Source organism: Ricinus communis, chromosome 7 (assembly GCF_019578655.1).
Source record: "Ricinus communis isolate WT05 ecotype wild-type chromosome 7, ASM1957865v1, whole genome shotgun sequence".
NCBI lineage: Eukaryota > Viridiplantae > Streptophyta > Magnoliopsida > Malpighiales > Euphorbiaceae > Ricinus > Ricinus communis.
The window spans coordinates 27112533-27139386 of NC_063262.1; the positions used below are offsets into that span (position 1 = coordinate 27112533).

The 26854-nt window shown below is 32.3% G+C and overlaps 2 protein-coding genes across 2 annotated transcripts; one reads left to right on the top strand and one right to left on the bottom strand.

The window, feature by feature from the left end:
• The first annotated feature begins 587 nt into the window (after positions 1–587).
• On the top strand, positions 588–12975 carry LOC8273480 (alpha-glucan water dikinase, chloroplastic). The gene is made up of 34 exons (XM_002527856.4): positions 588–748; positions 844–1148; positions 1482–1523; positions 1626–1729; positions 1831–1909; positions 2038–2129; positions 2245–2401; positions 2562–2786; positions 2961–3299; positions 3415–3522; positions 3670–3768; positions 3964–4104; positions 4190–4278; positions 5692–5826; positions 6054–6216; positions 6335–6424; positions 6504–6689; positions 7057–7119; positions 7229–7291; positions 7383–7442; positions 7533–7685; positions 7799–7882; positions 7975–8151; positions 8272–8378; positions 8534–8747; positions 8823–8926; positions 9044–9179; positions 9335–9460; positions 10323–10433; positions 10868–10966; positions 11488–11661; positions 11761–11853; positions 12083–12198; positions 12522–12975. The coding sequence occupies exons 2-34, from the start codon at positions 873–875 to the stop codon at positions 12724–12726; spliced, it is 4410 nt and encodes a 1469-aa protein (XP_002527902.1). The 5' UTR covers positions 588–748; positions 844–872; the 3' UTR covers positions 12727–12975.
• A 1156-nt stretch (positions 12976–14131) lies between these two features.
• LOC8273481 (heme-binding protein 2) lies at positions 14132–15278 on the bottom strand. Its single transcript, XM_002527857.4, has 2 exons — positions 14841–15278; positions 14132–14748 (listed from the first exon to the last, which is right to left on the bottom strand). The coding sequence occupies exons 1-2, from the start codon at positions 15050–15052 to the stop codon at positions 14328–14330; spliced, it is 633 nt and encodes a 210-aa protein (XP_002527903.1). The 5' UTR covers positions 15053–15278; the 3' UTR covers positions 14132–14327.
• Positions 15279–26854: the final 11576 nt, after the last annotated feature.

Below are 26854 nucleotides of genomic sequence, written 5' to 3' on the forward strand. Positions count from 1 at the left end.
ATTTCTAAGCAAAGTAAAAAGAGATATGAATTTATTTTATATTTATATAAGTCAAAAATTATTTAAGTTAGATTCATTTATTACTTTTCAACAGTATTGGTAGTTTATGAGTGTTTATTTTATTTTGATAATAAATAAAAGAATAATTTTTTATTTTATAATTAACAATTGATTGAATTTTTAATAATATATATATTATAATTCTCAAAGTAAATTATGAATATTTCTTTTATATATGTCAATTTATAATTTATAACAAATACAAAACTATCAAATCTAAGGGATTTGCATGTCTTTACACAAAAACATCCATAAAAAAATATCTTGGAAGAGATAGTATAAAACCCGAAAGAATAAAAATCAAAAGAGAAACGGCTATTATTTCCAAAATTGTTTAAAAAGTAAGGCCAATTAATTAGTACCACAACTTTTTAAATATCAAAGCCCCTTCAACAGTTCACGGACCCCACGCTTCCTTTCAGGCACGTGACGATCTTCCAATCCCGAAGCTTTCACGTTACGTGGCAGTACATGAAGCCCACACGCGTCCATCGATCGCGATAAAGCGCCATACCGTATCATACCAAATGAAATGGTTTTAGCTTTCGATAGTTTTTGGCTCCTGATTGATGGAGCTTCACTAAAATCAGCAGAAACTAAAGCTAAAGTTACACAAAATCTCAATTCTTTTGTGAAGAACAAGATTGTATGCTCGGTAATTTGATTTGAATCTGGCTTCTGAATCAAGGTAAACTCATTGGTCGATTACAGTACTACCTTAGCTTTACGAATGATTGTTTTATTTATATGTGGAAAGATTCTAACATGTGGAGATTGCCTCAGGTGTGAAAGGGTGAATAATAATAATAATAATGAGTAATAGCATAAGTCACAATTTGTTACAGCAGAGTTTGGTTAGACACTCAGTAGTATTAGAACATCGAAACAAGCTCAACTCTTCGTCGTCTTCTTCTGCTGCTGCTTCTGGCATTGCTTCTTTATCGGCACCGCAGATACGCAGGTCGTCGATATCATCTAGTTTTTATGGAAACAGATTAAAAATTAGCAAATCAAAATTAGCTATTGGAACTCCTCGTCCTGCTACTATCACTCCGCGTGCTGTTTTAGCTATGGATCCTGCTTCTGAGGTAAGTTTTTATAAGTTAAGTTTTATTTATGTCGGCTAGTGTAGAAACAAATCGAAGAATTAGAATTTTGTTTATTATATTATATTATTATTCTTACTTAATTAAGTTTAGCAGCTTAGATATTTAAAAGATGTATTATGATGTAGACAGACTGATTTTCTCGGTTAGTTGGAAATGATCTGCATTATCTATTGAAAGTGTCTAACTCGAATTATATGTATAGAAATCTGCTTCGTGAAGTAGAGTTTTTATAGTGCCTTTGAATCATGATGTGATGTGATGTGATGTTTTTCAATTTTTACAAGGTTCTAACAAAATCTTTCATTGCAACAGCTTGTAGGAAAATTCAAACTTGATGGAAATTCTGAATTGCAGGTATATAGTAGTCAATTTTCTATACATGATGACTAACGGGGAGACATATTTGAAATAGGCTAAGGTTGTGGTCATTGATGTGTCTTCCTTCTAACTGAGCAGGTTTCTGTTAGCAATGCTGGTTCTATAACGCAAGTAAATTTTCAGATTTCATATGGTAGCGATTCTTTGCTGCTACATTGGGGTGGGATACGTGATAGAAAGGAGTAAGTCCAATTGTAGTAGCAATCATTGTTTATTAATGGTACGATTGGTGTTTCTATGATTTGGGTATCTTTCTTTCTTATGCTGCGTTTCTTTTTGTCAGAAAGTGGATACTTCCTTCTCGTTGTCCAGATGGAACCAAAAATTACAAGAACAGAGCCCTTAGAAGTCCTTTTGTTAAGGTAGCTGTTAAAAAGTGGAACATGTTGGTTCGATAGTAGTCTGTCATTTGGATTAGAAAAAGAAAATTGATGGAAAGTAATAACAATTAAATGGTTGTTTGTTTATACAATTCTTTTTTCTTCCTCAGTCTGGTTCAAGTTCTTACCTCAAAATTGAGATTGATGATCCTGCAATACAAGCGTTAGAGTTTCTAGTACTTGATGAAGGCCAGAACAAATGGTGAGCTTTCATTAATGCTTTTTTCTAAGGCACTATGTCTTCTATGAGCTATTTCAATTGATGTGCTATTTCTATTTCTTTCTTGCTTTCTTCTTTTTTATTTTTCTATTTTTAGGTTTAAATATAAAGGTCAGAACTTTCATGTTAAGTTACCTGAAAGAGAGAAGGTAATGATTCAAAATGTCTCAGTTCCTGAAGAGCTTGTACAGGTTCAAGCATATCTGAGGTGGGAAAGAAAGGGCAAACAGATATATACCCCTGAACAAGAGAAGGTAAGTGTTAAAAGTTTTAATGCCGTTTGTGATGTTGAACTTTTTTGTGGATAAATAGAAGTTAATAATTGCAATTCGTTTACCTTTATGTATATAAATTTAGTTCAGCCTTTTGTACTTATGCATTTTGGATAGTTATAAATTCTGCCCTTTACCGTAGGAAGAATATGATGCTGCTCGTGTTGAGCTATTGGAGGAATTAGCCAGAGGTACTTCTGTCGAGGACCTTCGAACAAGGCTTACAAACAGAAATGATAGACATGAAATTAAGGAGCCACCAGTCGCTGAAACGAAAACCAAGATACCTGATGATCTTGTACAGATTCAATCTTATATAAGATGGGAAAAAGCAGGGAAACCCTCCTATTCTCCAGAGCAGCAACTGGTATACTTTACTATCTCCTTTCACTTGATTAGTTTTTGTAACATCTAATTTTTAAGTGCATGTGCTGCATGCAACAGACACTATCAGTTCCCATCTATGTTTTACACGATTAATGAGATTGTTACTCATTGCTAATAATTAAAACTTTCTTCTGGCATTTTTTTTTTAATGTAGAGGGAATTTGAGGAAGCAAGGCAAGACTTGCAGAGAGAAGTGAAAAGAGGCGTATCTCTTGATGAGATAAGGAAGAAGATAGCTAAAGGAGAGATCCAGAGCAAGGTTTCAAAGCAGCTGCAGAAACAAAAGTATGTTAGTAGTGAAAAAATTCAACGCAAAAGGAGGGACTTAGCACAGCTTATTACTAAATATGCAGCTACACCTGTAGAGGAGCCAGTATCATCAGAACCAAAAGCCTTGAAGGCAATTGAACTTTTTGCTAAGGCAAAGGAAGAACAAGTTGGTGGTGCTGTTCTGAACAAGAAAATGTTCAAGCTTGCTGATGGGGAACTTCTAGTGAGAATGAGATAAAAATGCTCTACTGATCAATTTTTCCCTACCCTATGATCTGCAAGAATTATTTTATTTGCATGAGTTATTCTAACTATCAAACTTCGCACACATTGTGAAGGTACTTGTGACCAAGCCTCCTGGCAAGACAAAGATTTATGTTGCCACTGATTTCAGAGAGCCAGTGACTCTTCACTGGGCTTTGTCTAGAAATAGTAGAGAGTGGTCGGTAAGTCTCTTGGAACTGTTAAATTTGGCCTTGGTCCTTAAGACCATATAGCCATTTTGGAATTAGTATCATTTCTCTCCTTTATATATGTAGGGCCGAGCTTTTCTTTTATTAATCAGTCATTTTAAATGAATGAATATTTTGCAGGCACCACCTTCAGGTGTGTTGCCCCCTGGTTCAGTTACATTGAGCGAGGCTGCTGAAACACAACTGACCAATGTTTCTTCTGCTGAACTTCCTTACCAGGTGTGCAATATGAAGTAAATTTTACTTAGTCCCATCTCCCATAAGCTTCTAAGCCCTACACCCTACACTGCATATCACCTTTCTAATCCACCTGCTAAAGGAGAAGAATGACTAGGTTAAGAGGCAGTAGATGCATTAGACTTTAATCCATCAAGGATTGGGATATGATTAATATATTCACTTTTTGATTTTCAGGTCCAATCTTTTGAACTGGAGATTGAAGAAGACAATTTTGTAGGGATGCCTTTTGTGCTTTTGTCTAATGGAAACTGGATAAAGAATAAGGGCTCGGACTTTTATATTGAATTTAGTGGTGGACCTAAGCAAGTCCAAAAGGTTGCTTTCAGTTTGATATCCTCATCAGTATTTTCTGTAATCTGGTCTTTATGCATTAACTTAACTGGACTATTCTCTACAAAAGGACGCTGGTAACGGCAGAGGTACAGCAAAAGCATTGTTGGATAAAATTGCAGAGATGGAGAGTGAAGCACAGAAGTCCTTTATGCACCGGTAAGTAATCTGTCCCTGATTCTTACAATCATTGAGTTTTTTGGACTGTTAGAGAAATTTTGGCCTCTTTGCTTACAATGGACTTTGGAACTTCAAATTGCCATGATCTGAACATGTAATGTTACTTTATCCTGAGTGAACATTTTGTTTCTCTTATTGCATACATGTGTCATATACTTGAGTCTATTATAGATGCTACATGTGTTAAGTGTATGAGTGAATTAGTGAATCATTTATTTTGGGTTTAGTAGCTCAGAATTTTTAGTCCTTAATCTTGTTATTTAGGGTCGCATGGCATCCAACAATGCCAACTGTGGCTTAGATTCTTGCACTCAGAAGCGAACAGGGAAGTAAAGGCATTCGGTGGCCTGAAGATTATTCCTTTTTTTTTTTTTTCTTCTTCATCTTCTGATGCATTTGGCATGATAGCAACCATGTTTGAGGAGTAGTGCCTTCAAAGTTTCTATGTGTAATATTTATTTAGCTTTTGTTTGATTCTTTCCCTATGGTTTGATTATTATAGCCTCTTCTCTAGTCAAGGTAAAGCTTGTAATCTTTCTTAAAACTTGCACTCATTGTTGCTATTAAAGAACTTTTTTTTATAAATAATACCTTCTGAGATGCAATATAATGAGCCCTAGTGTTTGAGCTCACATGGAGGTGAATAATTTATAGTCCATCTGCTCTTATATTTTGTCCTGTCTTTAACTTTCTTTTAAAATGTTAAGAATAGCTATTACTTCTACAATTAATCAGCATCTGATTCTTATCAGTTCTACTATTGAAATCGTTTTACCAAATAGGTATATACCGAAGTTAATAATCAGGATGCAACCAACATGAATAAGCCCTTAAGCTTTTCCTCTAAGATTTATCATTCTCATAATCACTTATCTTGTAATGATATTTGAATTTCCCACTAAAGAATGCTGATAACGATAATTTATGACTAATTTATATAAAACCAAATGCACACAAACTGGTAACGTTGAATGCAACGGGTTTATGACACTGAAGATGGGAGATATAATTTTTTTGCCCTTATTTTTTCCCATCTCCTATTGGTAAGGCGGGAATAAAAAAATGGTGGCAAAACTCTGATTTCGTTCTTTCATATCATTCACAACGATTTGAAATTTCATGAAACTTGCAGGAACCTTGGTGTAAAATTAATTAATTGTAAGAACTATGAAGATTTCTTTGTCTCTCTTATTTAGCTCTTTCTTCATCGTTAAGGCTTTACTTTAATTGATTAAATTAATATTTGTTTATTGCTGCTATACAAACTTGTTGATTTTTCATGACAGCTATTATCTGTATATTTAAGAATATTTTATTTGTTATTGTTGCTGAAGTAATGAGCCATGTTCTTGTTCTCGAAATGATGATTCATATTAATCTTTCTCTTCCTAGATTTAATATTGCAGCAGATTTAATGGAGCAAGCAAAGGATTCTGGTGAATTGGGTCTTGCAGGGATCTTGGTGTGGATGAGGTTTATGGCTACAAGGCAACTTATTTGGAACAAGAATTACAATGTTAAACCACGGTTAGCTTATGAACTATTGGCTCGATATTGTGATAGGTCATTTCTTAGGAGTGCTATTGCTTGGACCCTAGAGTAATTGGCCCTGTCTAAACACTAGTCTTTCTATGATGCATGTATGCACATCTCATTTTCTGTTTGTATCGAGCAAGTAGTCATTCTCTAGTTGTGATTATGACCATGTAATAATTTTCTGCATGCAAATCTATTTCCTCTTTTATTTATTGCAGTGAGATCAGTAAAGCACAGGATAGGCTGACAGACTTGCTCCAGAATATTTACACAAGTCAACCACAATATCGGGAGATTTTGAGGATGATTATGTCTACTGTTGGTCGAGGAGGTGAAGGTGATGTGGGACAACGTATTCGGGATGAAATCCTGGTTATTCAGGTCAGTATTGAATCTTGTCTTATCTTTCCTTGTGTTTCTGGTGTGCATTTCATATAGTTAATTTCATTTGAAAGGAGATTTTGATTTTAAATACTATGTGCAATCATTTATTTTCTAGAGAAACAATGACTGCAAAGGTGGAATGATGGAGGAATGGCATCAGAAGCTGCACAATAACACGAGTCCTGATGATGTCGTAATCTGCCAGGTGCTGAAGCTGTCAACTTGGATATTCAAATTCTGCGGTTTTCATAATTTAAATATTTTGTAAAAATCTTTTTATGCAGGCATTAATTGACTACATTAGTAGTGGATTTGACATCAGCATGTACTGGAAAAGTTTGAATGAAAATGGAATAACAAAAGAACGACTTTTAAGTTATGATCGTGCCATCCATTCTGAACCAAACTTCAGAAGAGATCAAAAAGATGGTCTCCTGCGCGATCTTGGAAACTATATGAGAACTTTGAAGGTACATTGTCTAAACATTTAGGTAACAGTCCATGATTGATTCTGTTTGTACACAAATCTCTTTTAGTTTTAAAGGTGTAACTAATATGTTACCAGCTATGTTTTCTGCTAATATGATCTGATTTACTCCCTCAATCCAGAAATGCATTTTAAAAAATGTGAGAATTAAATGGTGCAGCTTTACATGAATGCACACATATCCACATGTATATAGATGTACGCAAATATATAATACTAGTCATGGATGCTTGGGTTTTCATTATAATTCAGCAGAAGTGAATCAGTATTCTCTTCTGATAATGGTGAATTTTTATTTGAATATTCTTTAATAGCTTCAAAGTGTTGATTTCTGTCTAATGTGATTGTAGGCAGTTCATTCAGGTGCAGATCTCGAGTCTGCTATTGCAAATTGTATGGGTTACAGAGCTGAGGTAATGCTATATTCTAAATACAAAATTTCCTCCTACGATTTTACAATGCCCTCTTTTTATTTTTTATGTTATTTTATTTTAGTTTTATGATTTTCCTAATTCTCTTCAGGGTCAAGGCTTCATGGTTGGAGTGCAGATAAATCCCATTTCAGGATTGCCATCTGGATTTCCAGTAATATTTTCAAGTTTATTCCTATGATCTTTTAGACATCATTTGTATGTGGGATAATGAAACCCAGTATGTTCTGTATCTTTTGGGACAGGAATTGCTTCAATTTGTTTTGGAACATGTTGAAGATAAAAATGTAGAAGCACTTCTTGAGGTATAGGAAAACAAGTGTGACTGAGTCATTAGTGCAATTACTGATGCATTTGTACTTTAACCTTTTCTAATGTTTGTATTTGAAATGCAGGGTTTACTGGAGGCTCGGCAGGAGCTTAGGCCATTGCTGTTTAAGTCACATGATCGTCTGAAGGATCTTCTATTTTTGGATATTGCCCTTGATTCTACTGTCAGGACAGTTATTGAGAGGGGATACGAAGAATTAAATAATGCTGGGCAAGAGGTAAATTTTTCAATGCTTTTTGGATGTTATTCTTGACTACTCCTTTGAATGTTTATTAACAGTTTTTCCTTCTTTTAGTTTCATCTCTGACCTGCTGCTTGCTCACTTTTCAGAAAATAATGTATTTCATCACTCTGGTTCTTGAAAATCTTGCACTTTCCTCGGATGACAATGAAGATCTTATCTATTGCATGAAGGTGAAATATAAGCTTAATATTCTTGGAGTATTAGTTATAACTTAGATGAACATATTTCCATTATAGTTAGATATTTCATCTATTGTTTGCAGGGATGGAATCATGCCCTAAGTATGTCCAAAAGTAAAAGTGATCAATGGGCATTATATGCAAAATCAGTCCTTGACAGAACTCGCCTTGCCCTATCTAGCAAGGCTGAATGGTATCAGCAAGTTTTGCAACCATCAGCAGAGTATTTGGGATCACTGCTTGGGGTGGACCAGTGGGCTGTATGTTTTTAATTCTCTCCAGTCCAAAATTTTTTCTTTGATGGTATATATATATATATATATATATATATATATATATATATAGCTGCCTGTCAGTTGTCTCATAATCAATTCATACAGGTGAACATATTTACTGAAGAAATTATCCGTGCTGGATCAGCTGCATCTTTGTCCTCCCTTCTTAATCGACTCGATCCAATTCTTCGGAAAACTGCTAATCTTGGAAGGTTGGTGCAGTATTCATTGTCCCATTAAATAATTACAGAATAAAATTCTAACCCAATATAAGCAATTGGTGGCTTTGTAGTGGTGAACCATAGTGGTTTTTGCAGTGTCTGCCACTTAAGCTGACTATCAAATGTAACTTGTTTGGCTGTAACAGTTGGCAGGTTATTAGCCCAGTTGAAGTTGCTGGATATGTTGTTGTTGTGGACGAGTTACTCACAGTACAAAATAAATCTTATGGTCGGCCTACAATTTTGGTGGCAAGAAGAGTAAAAGGAGAAGAAGAAATTCCAGACGGTACAGTTGCTGTGCTGACACCTGACATGCCAGATGTCTTATCCCATGTGTCTGTGCGAGCAAGGAATGGCAAGGTAATTGTGTTCTACACTGTGATTATCTGTCTAATTCTTGGATGGGCTACTATTGAGAACTACATAAAATGGCAGGTTTGCTTTGCAACATGCTTTGATCACAACATTTTGGAAAAACTCCAAGCACATGAAGGGAAATTGTTGCAGCTGAAACCCACATCAGCAGATATTGTCTATAAGTAATCCTACAGTTGTTTTGGAATGTCCATAGACCACGTCTCATGATGTGCATTAAATTCTTCTACTCAAATATATTACATGAACTCAAATTCAATATTTTTCGTGTTAAATTGCAGTGAGATATCTGAGGGTGAACTAGCAGATTCAAGTTCAACTAACATGAAAGAAGTTGGTTCTTCACCTATAAAGTTGGTAAAAAAGCAGTTCAGCGGTAGATATGCTATATCATCTGACGAGTTTACAAGTGAAATGGTTAGGCTTGCAAACTGACTTCCAAATTATCTCTTAGGATTTGTTTTCTTCCCTCTTTTTATTTGTTTTCTAGTTTGATAAGGCTTGAACAAATCAGAACATTCTGAATATCAATTTCTGAGTTTGCTTAAATTGCCTGATGATCATTTTCTTAGGTTGGTGCCAAATCACGCAATATCTCGCATTTAAAAGGAAAAGTGCCATCTTGGATTGGGATTCCTACATCGGTTGCCTTACCATTTGGAGTTTTTGAGAAGGTTCTTTCAGATGGTTCAAATAAGGTGATCACTACCTTGACATTTCCATTAGCTTGTATGCATTTTCAGTTTCCTGCACAGCAGCAATTTCTACAACCTGCTCATTCAGAATGTTTTATAATTTTCCAAGAAGTTAATATTTTCTATATCTAAGCAGTGTATCTTCTAATATTTTTCCCCAGATGTATCTTTCTTTCTCTTTCTTTTTTCTTTTAAATTAATCATTTTAAAGTGAAAATAACACAGGTATTAAATTCTGATTCCTGTATTTCTTAGACCTTCTAACTTCAAGGAAAATCGTTCTGCAAGGGTTTACAATTTGCAACTATTTAGGAAATCGATTACTCTATGAGCCAAAATTTATGAAACAGGTACATATAAGCCTAACATGAAAGGTGAGAAGAGATATTTGCAACCTGCATATCCAAAACATTTTTTGTAAAATGGTCCAGAATAGTTTTTTGTTGATCACCTGTGAGGTTTTCCTAGAAATTATTATGTGTAAGAGGGAAAATATCCTCTTGATTCTTGTCTCTTTTGTTCTACATTTATCTTCTTATAATGCAAGATATTTCTAGATGTGCAAGATGCAACTTTTTTTTTTTCAAGATCTAGTTATTCTCATAATGCAAATTTGGTACGCCTCAACTCACATCCTGCTGGTCGTCAATATTAGTCTTTTGTCTCATATTTTGATGAAGATCACCAACTTAAAATGGTGAAAAAATCTTCTCCTTTTTAGGTTGTCATGCTGAATGTTGGGGATTGTGCATGTGTACTTTTGGAGTCCTAGCTCCAATGTAGCATTTGTTCAGGACATTCTTGTCTGACCCATTCTCTCTCTGTCCCCCACCCCCTGATCGCCTGTGCTCTCTCTGATTTTCAGGAAGTGGCTAAGAAGTTGGAACTGTTGAAGAAAAAGTTGGGAGAAGGAGATTTTAGTGTCCTTGGAAAAATCCGTGAGACAGTTTTAGGACTGGCAGCACCGCAGCAGTTGGTATGTTCCTTCTATGGGTAACATTAGAATTGTATTTCACCTACTGTATATGTCCTGCTGATCATATCACAAAAATTTATTTCTTGCTAGTATAATCTACAATAATTAGGGTCATTTAGTAAGAGGTACTTGCATCTTTTCCAAAGGAGTTTGGTATAATAAAACTTTCATGCTCCAGCTCCTCCTGTCCCCTTTTGTCCCAAACTACTGGACTATTGGTGGACCAGACCATAAGTTGGTTCATTCTGTTGGTATTTTTGTGCTCTGTGTGTATGTTTAAATTTCTTTCTTAACCTTAGTTGCAGAAGCCTGCTGGTTAGGCTTTGTGAGACCTCTCAATAAAACAAAATTTTCCTTGAACCTTTTATTTTTCTTGTTAAGTATGAAACGAAGATCATTAGGAGAGATGCCTGATAGGATATAGTTTATTTCAGGTGCAAGAGCTGAAGACCAGTATGCAAAGTTCTGGGATGCCGTGGCCTGGTGATGAAGGAGAACAACGATGGCAGCAGGCATGGATGGCTATCAAGAAGGTAAACAGTTTTTCCAGACTGGAGAGTTCCACATTAACAACAATTTGTTCCCCAATATTGCCGCCAATGCAGCAGTCCTTTATTTTTACCTTTTGGTCAATATCCTTATAAAGGGTAAGGGATGCAATCCTATTCCTTAATTCTACCTTGATGGCATACATAATGACTGCACCCATAGATCTTTCTCAGAGCCTTCCTTGAAGAGATATAAATATTCGACTCTATAGTATCTCCTTCCTCGTAGATGTTGAGAGGTGGTATACTTTGTTCTTGTATGGTGGTTTTGACCTTGACCTTGCATAGTCGGAAATTAGCCTTGTCTCACTTTCATAACTCTGGTCAAAGTCATGTCTGTTTGGACTTTGGACAGCTGTCACTAATTTGATGCGTTTCTCATCATAGTGTGTGGTTGCTTGTAACGGGTACCTTATTTTATTTTCTCTGTTCTCATGAATCTATAATCCATGAGTGTTTTGTGTTCTTTGTGAATGGCATTGATTTGTTGCATATTTCCGTATCAGGTCTGGGCATCAAAATGGAATGAGAGAGCATACTTCAGCACAAGGAAAGTGAAGTTAGACCATGATTACCTCTGCATGGCTGTCCTGGTTCAGGAGATTATAAATGCTGATTATGCATTTGTTATCCACACAACCAATCCATCCTCAGGGGACTCATCGGAGATCTACGCCGAGGTACTGGAGCCCTAATAACCTGCACTTCCCTACTAGAGCTTTTATCATTTTATTAGAAAGAAGTGAAAGGAATTGATTCAGCAATCTCTGCTAGAACAGGTGGTGAGGGGACTTGGAGAAACTCTAGTTGGAGCTTACCCTGGTCGGGCTCTCAGTTTTGTCTGCAAGAAACAAGATTTGAACTCTCCTCAGGTAAAATCTTTTTATCAATTAGTGGGAAGGATGATAAACATGAAACAACTTGCTTGTTTTATTCAGATTTTTCAATCTAATTGGCTGCATGGCAAATACTTCTCATTTTCCAAAATCCTATCAAAGAAATTAAATAGTGGCCATTCTACAATTATTTCACTTACCATACAAATAGAGACCATTTTGATGAATAGGTTATCGTTGGTCCTAATAATTTGACTTGTTTCAGGTGTTGGGTTACCCAAGCAAACCCATCGGCCTCTTTATAAGACGTTCTATTATCTTCAGATCTGACTCAAATGGTGAGGATCTGGAAGGTTATGCTGGTGCAGGCCTTTATGATAGGTAAACTCTTGAGAATCCACCGTTCTGATGCTAATGTTTAGTTCAACATTTAATGGATGAGAAAAGGGGGAGAAAATGATGGAGTCCGACAACCCTAGAGGAATCAGAAGTGTTAATTGTAGCAATTATCTTCCCTAGATGTGTTACTTATGGCATGAAAGTAGAGCTCGGCCAGAATCTTTTACACTCGCATTGTCTGTACTTTGTCCAAAGCCAATGATAAGTATTGTGCAAATTATAGTTAGTTCCCGTTGCAAACAATATATCGAACTGGAATCAACTTGTGGTTAATTTTTGCTAATCTAGAAGCTCTCTACATGCAGTGTTCCAATGGATGAAGAAGAAAAGGTTGTTATTGATTACTCATCTGATCCGTTGATCATGGATGGCAACTTTCGGCAATCAATTCTCTCCAGCATTGCTCGTGCAGGAAGTGCAATTGAGGAGCTCCATGGATCTGCACAAGACATTGAAGGTGTGATAAGGGACGGAAAACTCTACGTGGTTCAGACAAGACCCCAGATGTAATCTTCTAATTTATTCTCTCACCTATTTCTTCTCCGTTTGGATTTTGCTTACGGTCATTGTATAAATGGGACACAGAAAGAGGGAACTGAAAAGAAAAAGGTAAACATATGAATAAGCAACAAGGGAAAAATAATAACAAATTTAACATCAAAGATTCGTATGTAATTACAGCCACATTTATAAGTTATAACTTAAACGATGCACATTCCCGTCTTATTAAGCTTAATACCACCTATATATTTTCTAGTATGTTTGGCTGTGCATGCTTTTTGAGCTATGATCACAGAATTAGGACGCATTTTCGACCGACTAAAATGCCAATTTATCCCCAGAATCTGGACTCAAGATATTAAAATGGTCCAATTCAAAATCCACATAAAATAAATAAAAAAGTAATTTAGTCCTTGAATTTTATATTAACTATTAAACTTTACAAATAAATTATTTATTTGTTAGAATAAAATTATAATATTTTAAAGAAGATTTATATCAATATATCTTTTGGTGCTAATTTTTTTATTTAAAACAGTTGAAAATATTTTATTTTCTTATATTTTGATCGACATGTTATTATCAGAGGTTTATCTGTCTTTCGAACATTCGTTTTGCTGTTTTAGTTATAAAATGCTTCAAAACGTTTCTAGCATGTTAAATCTATTTTCTTAAGAGTTAATTTTTATTATGTAATCGCGGTATTATTTTATATTACATTTTTATACAAGCATAATTTCAATATTGATAGGCCACTATTTTTATTTTAGATATTTAATATAATTTAATAATATACACTAATAATTTATTTATAAATTCACTATAAATATATATAAACAAGAAATTTGAAAAATCATAGTAAAATTATTTGAAATAAGTTTTTGTCCTAAACTAAAAGATTTGCAAATGTTAAGTCATTCATATATATAACGCAATGGTTGAATAACAAGGTGTCTAGTTAAACCAATGACTTTTTATCCTCCTATTATGTCACTGTACCTGGTCAAAATCTAGAAAGAGCCTGTTATGATTCTTTATTTGCAATTAAGACAAAATAAAATTAAAAATGTAAGATTTCACTCTAGTTTCATAAAATATGATTCTTTTCGGGATAATAATATTTAATTTAAGTTTTCTTCATTAAAAGTATTATTTAATTATTTTTATTAGTTAATAGGATTATATTATGTTTAAACTAAATAATCTTACTCTGGTTTTATAAAAAAATTATTTTTACACAATTTTACGAAATTCAAGGACTAAGTTGAATTTTTTATATTGATCAACTCCTTTGGCTGAGCTGAATTGGCTACTTTAAACAAGTTGGTGGGTAAATTGATAAGAAAGTTAAAGTCTAAGGTAATTACCAATTAACTCCAAATTCAGGGGTTAGATTGACACTTGATTCCAAATCTTGAACAAACCAACCAGAGTCTCCTTTTCCTTAATTTCCTGCAGATACAATGCATTACAACCCTGTTTACATTTCTAACCCCCCATCTTTCTGGAAGAAGTTATTTCTCTTATGTCCAAAAAGAAAAGGAAAAATGGAGAGAACGCAATCCTTGTTAAGATGCAGAGAAATCTTCACAACCAAATTACTGTCTCCTTCAATGAGGTAAACAACCATCTATATTAACACCAGAAACATCAATCCACACTTCATTATATCGCCTTGATTGGTAGTGTGAAGAGTTGTACTGGGCAATTGTGTAGGAACTGGTGTCATTTATAACTGCGGTATTTCCAGTTGAGTGTTTAGTTAGACTGGCAACTAGACCCTCCATTTCTTTCTTAACATTATCATCCTCAGCGAACCCAGAAAAATTTCTAACCGCTATACACTGAGCTCTCCATTTGGTAAACTGCAAATTCAGTTCAGGATTGGGTTGTGGAGGGTTACTCTTATTTAAGAACAATCTTACGTAGTGTACAGTAGCTGTTGATGACGGCACGATGCTTGTTAAGACAGGAGCAGTCATTGGAAGTTGTGCAGAGTTGAGGTTTTCTCCATGGATGTATTGGTAAATCCTGATAGAAGATAAGGCAAAACATACTACTACACTGAGATGACAATGAAGAGACATAAGGAATACATAATGTAGACAGTAGATGGAGAAAACCTGTGAAAGCCATCTTTAGTAGATTTCTGAAAAGAGCTTCCCTGGACAAGAGCAGATATCCAGGAAACTTCTCTGTAGAGTCTGAGCTCATAATCTGATTCAGAGTGTAGTAATGTGTAATTAGGGGATCCAATTGCATGGCCATAGAAAACCAGGTTAGATGCACCGAAGCAAATTGTAGCTGCCACCAAGATTAACAATGGAACCTCCATTTTCAGCTGACTTGATGACTGATGAAGTACCTTGGCCGGCACACATATAAATATCCCACATAAAATGTTGTGCAAAGTCACTTGTGTCCTCTTTTCTTTCTCTAATCATATAAAAAATTTAAGCTTTTCGTATGGTGAAAAATCATTTAACTGGTATTGTAGTTTATCATCTGTGCTAAGATTCACAGTGTCTTTTAGTGAACAAATTGGTTCAGCCGTGGTGGTCAGCACTTAGTGGCTAGTGGCTTAAATTTTATCATATAATAGACTAAGTGGAAAGTATAAGTATTTGCAATGTGGTTTATAACAATGAGAAATCAGGCAGTGCAGAATCAAAAATTATCCAAATGAGAGAGTCGCTGATATGATATGTATATGTATATTGAGACTGCATATAGATTTTCATATTTCCACTCATCTCTCTTTTAATTTCAGTCAACAAAAGATCAATTTATTGAACAAAGAAAGAAAATCCAAGAGTCTAATACATCGAGGAATATTAACTTCCTTCTTACTTTTGCATTTTCTTCAGAATTCGTTCTTTCTTTCATTATTTCTTTTCAAGAAACTTTTCAGGTAGGTCGGTTGTGACTGTTATTTTTGGACAGAATTAATTGTACACAACAATTAGCATAAATATACTGGCAGATATAAATTTGGAGTCATTCTAATATACAATTGATATTATTTTAATTTAATAAATTATGAATATAATTAAAATACTAGATTATTCAATTGTATATAGATTATTGATCAATTAAATATATTATTTTTATTTATTAAGAATCTTTACTTATTTTTAAAATTTAATTAGTGATACTTGACAATTAAAAATTCAACTATAAAATTTCGACTCGTGTAAATAATTAAAAATTATATATAAATATATTGACAATCTATATTAGTAGAACAACATATAAAATAAATAAATTATTTAAAATGATATTAATTGATGATCTATAATTAAAAAATAAACTGATAATAATAGGGTGCCACAATCATACCCTAGCAAAACTCATAATTTGTAGGCAATTGGAGCAAAAATATATGAAACTGCATTTTTTTTTCTTCTTTTCACTTCTTGGGGTAATTTGTTGTTAGCTTCTACCGTAATGTGAATATATATATATATATATATATAAGATTTGGCCTTGTTGGTTTTTTTGTGGGATTATTAATTTTATTATTATTAACTTGATGAGAATTGTAGGTGAAAAAAGTGTTTAGAAAAAAAAAAAAGAGAGAGAAAGAGAATAGAGTAAGAAGATGAGATGATAAGGTAAGAGAGAGTGTGAAAATACAAAATTTAAAAGTATATAATACATTACTAATTTATTTTGATTTAAAACTGGACTAATACTGTTCATGTCGACCAATACATATTACATTTTTGTTATTCATCGGACCCTTTTATCACCCAATAAATCATAACTCTCTACCTGAAAACTCTTTATATTAATTAGTAATTATAGAATTGATCGTGGCCATCCAAATATCTGAACTTAAGAGGTGAAAATCCATAGTCTTATATTCATGTAATATAAATTCTTAATAATAAAATCATCTATCAAGTGATTTGATATACAAATAATTAATTCATTGTAAATAATATTAGTATGTATTTTAATTTTAAAGAAAACTTTTAAAATCATATTTTTAGAAGTATATGTGGGTGATTAATTAATTATAAATCACCAAAAGAATCTTATTATTAGAAATTAATATTCAATTAATATGGCTTTATAAGAGTAAAATACTCGTTGAAAAGGTATCAAGAAACTATTAATCCAAAATGACTACAAAAAGAATCAATATCCTTAATCTTAATTACAAAACCACCTAATGCATTTTTACTTCTTCCAAAACCATTTGCTATGCAAATGGGGTCATAGTAATTTGAAGAACAATAGTAGTATCACTAGAACTAGTAGGGTATGAATGGGCAGACAACAGGAATGAAGTTGAGATTTTATCCTATAAATAATATATTTAGTGGCTTTCACTCAAATCAACTTCAGTTTTGTTTATGCCCACTTTCATGAATTAGCATTAATTATTCTATGTTGGATGGATGAGCTGTCTACAAAACCTAATATCATTCATATCATATAGAATCAAAAGTAAGGCAGATGGAAGATTGGGAAAGAAATACATATGACTCCAGAATCAGCCACCAAATCCTCCTCTTGGCAAGTAGCAGAATATATAGGATTTTAGTGGGTCAAAGATTTTCTAGACAATGAAATCACAGGACTATCTATAAAGAACATTGGCATCTTAGGTGACTTGCAAACTTATAGTTTAATGTAGGGTTAAATATTATTTATCTGCTGAAGTTTGGCTGAATATAAGTCGAGCTCTATATTCTTTTATTACATCAATACCTTTCTGAATTTTAATAAAATTAGCTACTTAAAAATTAATAATTTATTTGACCCATGGATAAACCCGTAATCCGATTTAAACAGAGGGGGAACAGGTGTAAGCCACTCCACCCTATTCCCGTTCTATAATTCGTAACGAACTATATCTGAAATATTTATATATACATTTTATATATTTTATTTATAAAATATAAATATATATATATATTTTAAAATAATTTATTAAATATTATTTAAATCTATACTTTATTCTTTGCATTATACTTAATAATAATTAAAATATTAAATAGATATATTTAAAAAATTAATAAAAATATATCTTTAGCATAAAATTATATATAACAAATATTATAAGTATTACTCGAAACAGATCCAATCTTGTTTTTAGAAAAGATTTCTACTCCATATCCATTCTAGTCTTCGATGGAGCGGAGATGAAAATGACCAAACCCACCCTAATTCATCCTATTATTGTTCTTATAACTAATGTCTTCTTCCGTATTAATTGAATGACTAAACTAGTAATTTTAAATTATAATTTAATTTTTAAATTTATTATCAAATATGCAACTCGTCCAAACAAATGAAAAAAAAGAATGAAAGAATATAAATTCTATACAATTGAAAAGAGAAAAAGGAAAAATAATTTTTTTTTTTGAGTGTTTTTGTCATATCTGAGAGATTATTACACTAACATTTTCTTAGTTTGAAGAATTTCTTATATGCTAAAAAAGAAATAAAAAACCCATAATTCTCCTCTGGGATGTAGAAAAGGTTGCTGGGACTTGGCATCATCTGCAAGAGGGGCAAATACTGAATTCTGACTCTGACATTAGGTTGATATAAAGACAAAAGAGTTTTGTAAGATAAAAAGGGTAACCATATTAACTTGATTTAAGTTGTTAGTCTTCTTGTTCAAACTAATTTAATTTATTCAAATCTTTATTATTATCATCACATTAGATTTAGATTTATAAATTTTAAATTTTCTTGTGATATCAGAATTTTTGTGTTAGCTCGATCTTGGAATTCGTTAAATTTATTGAACTAGAAGATTATCTATTAGTTTGATCATAGGCTTATTTAGCCTTTATATAGCATGATCCGGATATTATTATTAAATATGATTTATAAAAATATAATTTATACTAAAAAGGAACATTGAAGAATTATGATATTGTTTTATGCTGAGTAAGTTTAAAGATAAAAAAGGAACTTATAATATAAATCTATTGATTTAACTTAAACCATAGTAATAGTTAAGTTAAAATTAATTTAATTTGTTCAAATCCATCCACATTCTCCCATTTTATCTTGAGCCATGAATTGTCAAGAAACAATAAAGAAAATTCATAAACATATATACTAACATGTGGACAGATTTACAAAGATTAAGGTTCTAATCCTCATTAATCTATACTCATTATTCTGATAATATCTAGATCATTGTCTTTGTCTAATGATAAATGCATCACTCCAATTTGGGTGAAAACTCAAGATCAACTATCCCTCCCTCCCTATACAAATCTAAAGTAAAAGAAAAAGAAAATATTGGGCATTCCAGTAATGTCTGAGGTTACTTGTAACTGAGGACTTCTTTTTGAAATGTAGGCCCATGATTTGGTCTATGGGTTTGTAAGATTCGGCTTGGTAGTAACTAATCCCAAGGCCTTTTATAATGGATTTGGGCCACGGTCCTTGTATGAAGCTCTGCTAGGCTTTCATAGGTTGGATTTCCCAACTGTTTAGTGTCTTCTCAACTAAAGTTTTCAAAGGCCTTCCAATTTTTATTCGGGAACACACAAGTCTTAACTTCTAAAAATTCCAAATACTAAAAGATTGAAAATAGTAGCTACAAATTTTGGTGGTAAATTCAAAGATTTAATGCCTATACATAATACATATGCCCAACAAACAAGAAATGATCTAAAGCTTAGATTTAACACTTAGTATAACAATTGACTGATATGATCAAACTACATGTGCAAGGTAATGAATCAATCAAGAAAACATAACTAACAGAAACATAATTGATCATCATCTGTAGTCCCTATAGCCAGCAATGCAACAAAGACTGTGTTCAGATTGTACTTGTTTTGAGAAACATCATCATTATGCACATTGTGAATGCATTAAGGGATGGACAATAACAAATGATGCTTTAAGCATGCTACAAGACCCAAATAAAAGGGGTTTGGTACTATATAATTGTCCTTTTTTTTTTCTTTTCTTTTCTTTTGCTTCTATAGAATTACCTACTCTCTAATTTAAATCATGGTTTAGGCATATATATATATGTAAAGATAGGGTCACCAGTCAGCGACATATTTCAAATAGTTATGTCTCTTTGCAAGCCCTTTTGGGATTTTTCTTAATACTTTTGTTTTTGGCTAGGAAAACTGACCCTTTGCCCTCTTGGACAAAATCATTGCTACACATTGATCTTTCATGCTTGGAAGCTTTTGATATCTTCTCTCTTTTTTTTTCTTTCCCCAACTTTCAAGAAGCTTTGTTTAAAAGAAAATTGTTACATCATATAAAAGAAAAGATTATATTATCACATCATGAACTATATTATACAGAGTACAATATATTTAATATAAGAGAGATAATGAAAATTGACATATTAAAGAGGGATGTTGTCCAATGGTTATGAATTCATCATTTTAAACTCTATACAATGCCACCATTCTTTATAATGATTCTATTCTCTTCTTTTCATGTAGGTCCAAGTGGAATTCACTTTATTATTATTCCCCCTTTTAACTACTATTCAAAAGCTAGATGCTTTGATGCTATTTTGCTAATAAGAAGGAAATGGCAATAATTATTATTGTTTAATATACATAGCTTCTTCCTTCATTTTGCTTCAGTTTATACTTTGGTCCCTTGGCTGGTGGAATGGAAAAATCAACAAATTCCTTATCTCTAATTTCAAATAATCTGATATAATCTTGGGGATTGCAATTTATTATTCTTTTGACCTTCTAATTAAATATTTGTAGTGATCAAGCAAAGCATATATAATAGAGTTACCTTTCATGCAAGTCTCTATTCTTTATCTTAAACTTCAACCATCCTTTTGTGTGTGTGTGTGGGTTCAACTATTTATTTTAAAGACTGTGTATTGAAACCGACCTTAGAAGCTGACCAAAATTAGAGGCTCATGTAAATCAAGGTCAAGAATTACAACTATGTTATCATTACAAAGTAGAACCTCTTCTCTTCTTTCTTTTTTTCCTCTTTCTCTCTCTCTCTTTTTCTTTTTTGTTTTGAGATGAAGATGTCAAGTACTTGTCACCCCAAATTTCACATGGGTTCAAATTTATCTAGTTTATTCCAATATACAATACACATCCAATTTTTATAAATTATGATCCCTTTAAATTATATTTAAATAAGTAATATATTTATAATAATTCTTGTGGTCATTTGACTTTCAAAATAAATTTTCATAATATTAGTAGCTCACTAATTGAGAATTTACCTAACATTAAAAAATAAATCAGTACTTCAATTAAATCTATTATGAGAAAGAAAAATCAAACTTATATTCTTTTAATTTCTCACTTATGCCATGCGCTTTAATTGCCTAAGCTCCCTGTGGTGAATATCTATAAGAACTTTGCTATTTAAATTCTTTTTTGCTATGTCTAATTAAATGGGTGGATTACATCCTTGTAAGAGAGCATTGAGTATGAAGCTCAGCACAATCCACATAAAGTGGAATTGAAACATTATATTCTGTTCTCCCACAACACATTACATGTCTTGGCTCATCTTTTCGAGGTTTCTAGGAATAATATGGAGTCCTAAAAAGCTTATCTTTGGTTCTTTGTGGGGTTTTATCAATCTAGCAGAAGAATCAGGTCTTAGTCACAACTCACAACTGTCTCCAAGGCCACTATAATGAAGAGAAATATCTGTGGTCAACTGGCTTCAGAATCCACCCAACTATAATGGGTCTTGGTCAAATTGAATCTGTAGCTTCTCTTTTGGATTATTGGGAAGGACCCATCAGGCTACATGGACTTATCATCAAAAATATGTCTATAATGCCCGGAAAAATCCAATAACAACAGCATCTTTTATTTCATATAATCTACAAGAAAATGGGGAGTTGGTAAATAGATTTTCTTTGATGAATTGAAACATAGATTAGATATTTTATAGAAAAGAAAGGACTCCAAATACTGTTATAAATAAAAATAAGTCTTTACATGAAAAAAATAATGTACTATGATAATGTCTTATTGAAGTGGCCTATCATTACATGGGATTCAAGTCATCTTCTAGAGTCAATGCAAACCCACCAGCATTTCTTGCAGTGTCAAAAAAGGATGGAGAAGAACTTTAGCTCCCACTCTCAAAGTGTCGACTAATAGACCACACATTGTGGCCCTATTTTCATACTTATTAAAAACATTACCTTGTTTCCTTTTCCTAGCCAAGCTGCCTCAAGCCTTGTCTAATAATAATCTTCAAGTTGAAGACACTATGATTACATCTAGCTTAGGTATAAACCCGATCATATAATTTAAATACTGACCATTAATCATGCAAAATTAGTTTAACTTTGGACTTATACTTTTTTTTATAGAATATTTTGTTTTTTAATCTAATATTTAAAGTTAGTCTAACTAATTTAGAACGCGTCAAGCAAATCTTACAATAGATAAAACACTAAAATTAATCTAACCCGATCAATAAAGGAAGTACTAATATTTTTATTAATTATATTTCTATTCTTCTAAAGATACTTCAGCAATTTATATCAGGATAATACATGTCTTAAATTATTCAGGAAAAAATAATTAGGTGATATTAAATCTTGAAATCTCTTATTGTATAATAAAAAACAGAAGCTCCCCATGTAATAGGCTAAAAAAAACAATTAGATACAGGATATAGAAACTGCAAGATAATTCTAGATAAGTTCTGTATGGTCAAAGGCGTATAGTTCCTAAATTCAGTCAGTTTAGATTTGTTTGTAGTCATCTTTTGGAAATTATGAGTGTTTCCAGCTTTTCTTCTCTCAAGGATATGAAAAGGGCAACACTGAATTCATTACAAAGACAACACTATCACATGGTTTCTCAGAACAAAGTTAATATCAATCACCTTCTCAAAAGAGGCAAATCATATATATGTATTCTCGAGTACTGATTTAGATTCATTATTTCTCTTTCTATATACGCAAAAATTAAATTTTATATGATAGAAAGAAATATAAAGTCTTCAATAAATTTAAGAACAACAACATAATGCAGAGGAATTCTACAGCAGTTTTACCTTTACAAAGTAAAATTTCAGTTTATTAATTAGATAATGAAGTGTAATTCCGCCGTATGATGATAAAATCAAAGTAAAAATAAAGTATGAAAAAGATAAAATAACTATAAATAATATCTCATGATGCATATATGTACAGCTTTTAAATCGAAATAAATACCATATGTAAGCCAAAAGTAAAAAATCAAACTATCAATTTGTAAGCAGGTCTAATTAGTAAAATTCAAAATAATTTCAGATAGAAAAAGGTCCAAAATCCATACTAATCCAAGTCACCAATTGCTTGTTTCAATAGGAGCAATGACAAGTGATGCCTTATCCAAGTAAACATGATTGCTGTCTCTTCTACTGTTAATTAATGTCTCATTTCAAAATGACCTTTGCCATGCAAAACTTTTTTTAACATAGTAATCTATACCCATTGATCAGAAGCTTTAACCATTTAAAGAAAATTATGTTTTACCCATTTATACATTGCATGAGGGCACATGCAAATCACATCAAATTTTAACTGTCTTTTCCTTTTCTGTTATCGTAAAACTCTTCTCATTTCAATATATACTAAGATTCCAAGCAAATGAATGCAATGCATGCAACATGTGTAATGCTAATTAATTGATTATCACTTTAGCATAGATCACCTAATTTATATATTATTATGATCAGAATCATTGACCATATAAACAAATTAATTTTTGTAAGAAAGAAAAGAAAAACCTCTCACCTTGCCTTCCATGATCTAAGCTAATGAAGCACATGCATCCTCCACTATACACACGCATGGCCTGATCACTTGATGACTACTGTGGCTTTGTGACTGTCATCACCTTTAGAATTTATGTTCACACATTAGTATATTGGGTTCATCTATCTAATGATGAACCCAGAACCTTTTCTTTTCAAAAAATTCTGCTCCCCGTTTTTCTTTGAAATATATATATATGGTACTAAATTGCTTTAGCAGCCTTTCTATCTTCAGCTTTCACCAGAATTTGGAATAGTAAATAAAAAAAAAAAAAAAAGAACATTTGAATCATAAAATGTACCCAACAACAACAAATAAGTGAAAAAGTCATTTTGTATATTGACCCAGTTAGCTAGTTTTGCTAAAAGACCCAACATGAATGCCATCTCTCCATTTTGGAGACCAAACTCTGAGAATGCTGCTTTAATGTTGGGGTGAACCAGTGAAAAGTTAAAAATCCTTTGATGTTGTGACAAGGTTATTACATAGGTTCTAATGATATAGAAATTTCTGGGGCTAACTGACATTAAAGAAACAAATGCGCATTGAGCCCATATGTTACTGTATTTTAGGGGACCATTTCTAGTCTATTTGATTACCAACTCCAGTGGCCTCAAACATGGAACTGGATACCAACCAGACAATTGTGTTTGTTTCTTTTAGTATCCTCCAAGATAAAGCCATGGCAAAGATATCAAAAATTAAGAAGGAAGCTGGAGTTAGAATTAATCGAAGGGCATTTCATCAATTAAGAGCAAATTTTGATGATATTCATCAATAGGATAGAATAAACAACCTCAATGTATATGACTTAGGGTTTGATGTTTATATTATGTGTACCAATTGGCTGCAATGAGAGTGACACCTTGTGGGCCAATATTCCTATATGCTTTCCACCATTTTCATTAATTTGTTGGAAGGAGAGAGATGGGTGAGAAGCTAAAATTGAGATGTAACGAAGAATTTTAAAAAATAAAATAAACAACGAGATTGAAAAGAAAAAAAAAAAAAAGAAAAAAAGGAATGCTGGGGAAGTGGCAGGCATCATTGCCAGAGGGCTAAAAAGGGCAGTAGCTAGGGGTGAGAATGCTGGCAAAAAGAAAAAGGAAAAAAAACCCCAGCCTTGGAGCTCTCACATTCCCTGTCAATTAGTAGAATAATCTGTCAGTCTAAAATTAATTAACCTCAACTTAATCTTAAAAAAGAATGATGATATGGGCTGCTTCAGTTTGTCATAAATTCTTATTAATCAAACCTTCAACTTCTTTATTAACAAAGATCAAAGGGGAAGAGGTTTTGTGCGGAGAATTGCACATTTATATAACTCCAAGCTCCATAGTGATCAAAGATGTCATTTCCATTTGACCATGACTTCATCTATATGGCTCTTCGTTTCTTCTTTCTTTTCTACCTTAATCCTATAGTTAATATGGTTTTAGTAAAACTTAGTGTAGAAATTTTACGACCCTGCAGAGTATTGGGCTAAATTACATGAGTGGAAATATAACTATCTTACACGAAATGAATTGGTTTATTTTACGTAAAATCAAGTAGTCATGGGAGTTAAGTTGGAACTATCTTGCACAATGTTATTAACTTATGATGCATATGTTGGTTGAGTTGGATCTATTTTATACAAAACTAACCGACTTATGTTATGCATAATTAATTATTTTATTCTTAACTTATATACCATTTCTTTTCACTTATTAGGTCTCGTCTCAGATATAATATAAAAAATTTATAAAATTTAAAATTATTGGATAAATTATATCAAAATAAATAGAATTGATATCTGTTATGGAAAGGCTTATCTTTTTCATTTTAAATGACAATTAATGTCTTAGTTTTCCCACATTATATTCCCCATCAAGTTTAAGGTTTTTTCTTTTATTATTATTTGTTACAATATTGGAAGTAACCCTAGATTTTGTTAATTATGAAAACCTGTTTTCTCTTAGTTTTCTTATTATTAGAGAGCGCTTGTTGTCTGCCATGAGATGATTAGGGGAAAAAAAGATAAGAAGCATATTTTCTACTGTTTGTTTGGCTTACAAATTCTTAACTATCAAAACAAATCTTCCATCATATACTAAAAATGTGAGATTCTAATGTTCGAAGATATGATAATTGTATGTTAATAGTTGATTTTCCCATTCTAATAGCTCATAGCAAATATTATGAATTTATTATTGGGTTACGTGGGCAATAACCCATTAATCAGATGTTTTATTTTGTAATGAAAAAACCAAGGAATTTGAATTATGTGATATGTTTTTTTATTTTCTTCTCTCAAATGAAAATTAGAGGATATATAAAAAGAATGAAGTATAATGCAATAATAATAAATTACCCTTCTATACTTAAAAATCTTGAATTTGAGCATAAAATCTGTATCCGCTAATTAGAAATTTCTGATTTTGTTTTATATAAATGATTAGGATTCTGAAATTATAAAATTTCAAATTCCAACTGAATCCAAATAATTAATTAAAAAAAATTATTTTTCATTTTGGAGTGCCGGAAACAAAGGTTAGAATGGTGATCTTAATTTGAGGATAGAAGTAAAAGGAATGAGGTTCCAAAAATTAAGCAAGAAGAGAATTGGAAGTGCAACATAAACATAAGCATAAGCATAAGCATAAGCATGCAGGATCGAGAGTAAGCATGCACACTAAAATACAATAACAAGTTAAAGTAGGCATGCCACAGCAACAGCTCTTACTCTATTACAAAATTAGCTTGGCTTCACTTCACCTCTCATGCCCGAAAACGACAGCTTAAAAAGGCGTGTGGTACTTACAGTTGTAAGAACAACAAACTCTATTTATTACTCAAAAACAAACTAGTTTTTTTCTTTTCTTTTTTTAAATTTTCAAAACCATTTTCACTGTCTTCACTTTTATTTTCTGAGAAACATATGGCCCCACCCATGTAATAAACAAAAATCAGGCCATTTACTAGTTTTTTAATTGTAGTATTGGCAGCAGGCCATAATTTTATTTGACCATACTATTATTCAATACATAGAAATAATAATAATAATAATAATAATAACTTATGGTAGTAAATGAAAGTGGGACATTCAAAGATTAAAGATTAATCCAAATAGTAAAGGAAAAGTTCTGATTTAATTTTTTCACCATATTAGGAGAATTATATTTTATTTAGAGCGAATATAAAGAGATTGTTATTCTATAACATATAGCTTTTTAACTATTTAAAAAATAAAAAATAAAAGTGTGTTGGCTTTAATTTGTTAGATGATATGATATAAGATAGATATGACCATAGAAACTAAAAAATTAAAAATAGAGAAGCTGACACAAAGAACATCTAGGGAAGTGAGAAAGAGAAGAAAGACCCTCCAAAGCAAAGGAA

What these genes read in the sequence shown, in the direction of transcription:
- LOC8273480 (XM_002527856.4), top strand. Translation starts at nt 873, where the DNA reads ATGAGTAATAGCATAAGTCACAATTTGTTACAGCAGAGTTTGGTTAGA. An exon ending in GGGATACGTGATAGAAAGGA is followed by an intron (nt 1,730 to 1,830) that starts GTAAGTCCAATT and finishes TCTTTTTGTCAG; the next exon opens with AAAGTGGATACTTCCTTCTC. An exon ending in ATCTTATCTATTGCATGAAG is followed by an intron (nt 7,883 to 7,974) that starts GTGAAATATAAG and finishes TATTGTTTGCAG; the next exon opens with GGATGGAATCATGCCCTAAG.
- LOC8273481 (XM_002527857.4), bottom strand. Translation starts at nt 15,052, where the DNA reads ATGGAGGTTCCATTGTTAATCTTGGTGGCAGCTACAATTTGCTTCGGT. An exon ending in ACTAAAGATGGCTTTCACAG is followed by an intron (nt 14,749 to 14,840) that starts GTTTTCTCCATC and finishes ATCTTCTATCAG; the next exon opens with GATTTACCAATACATCCATG.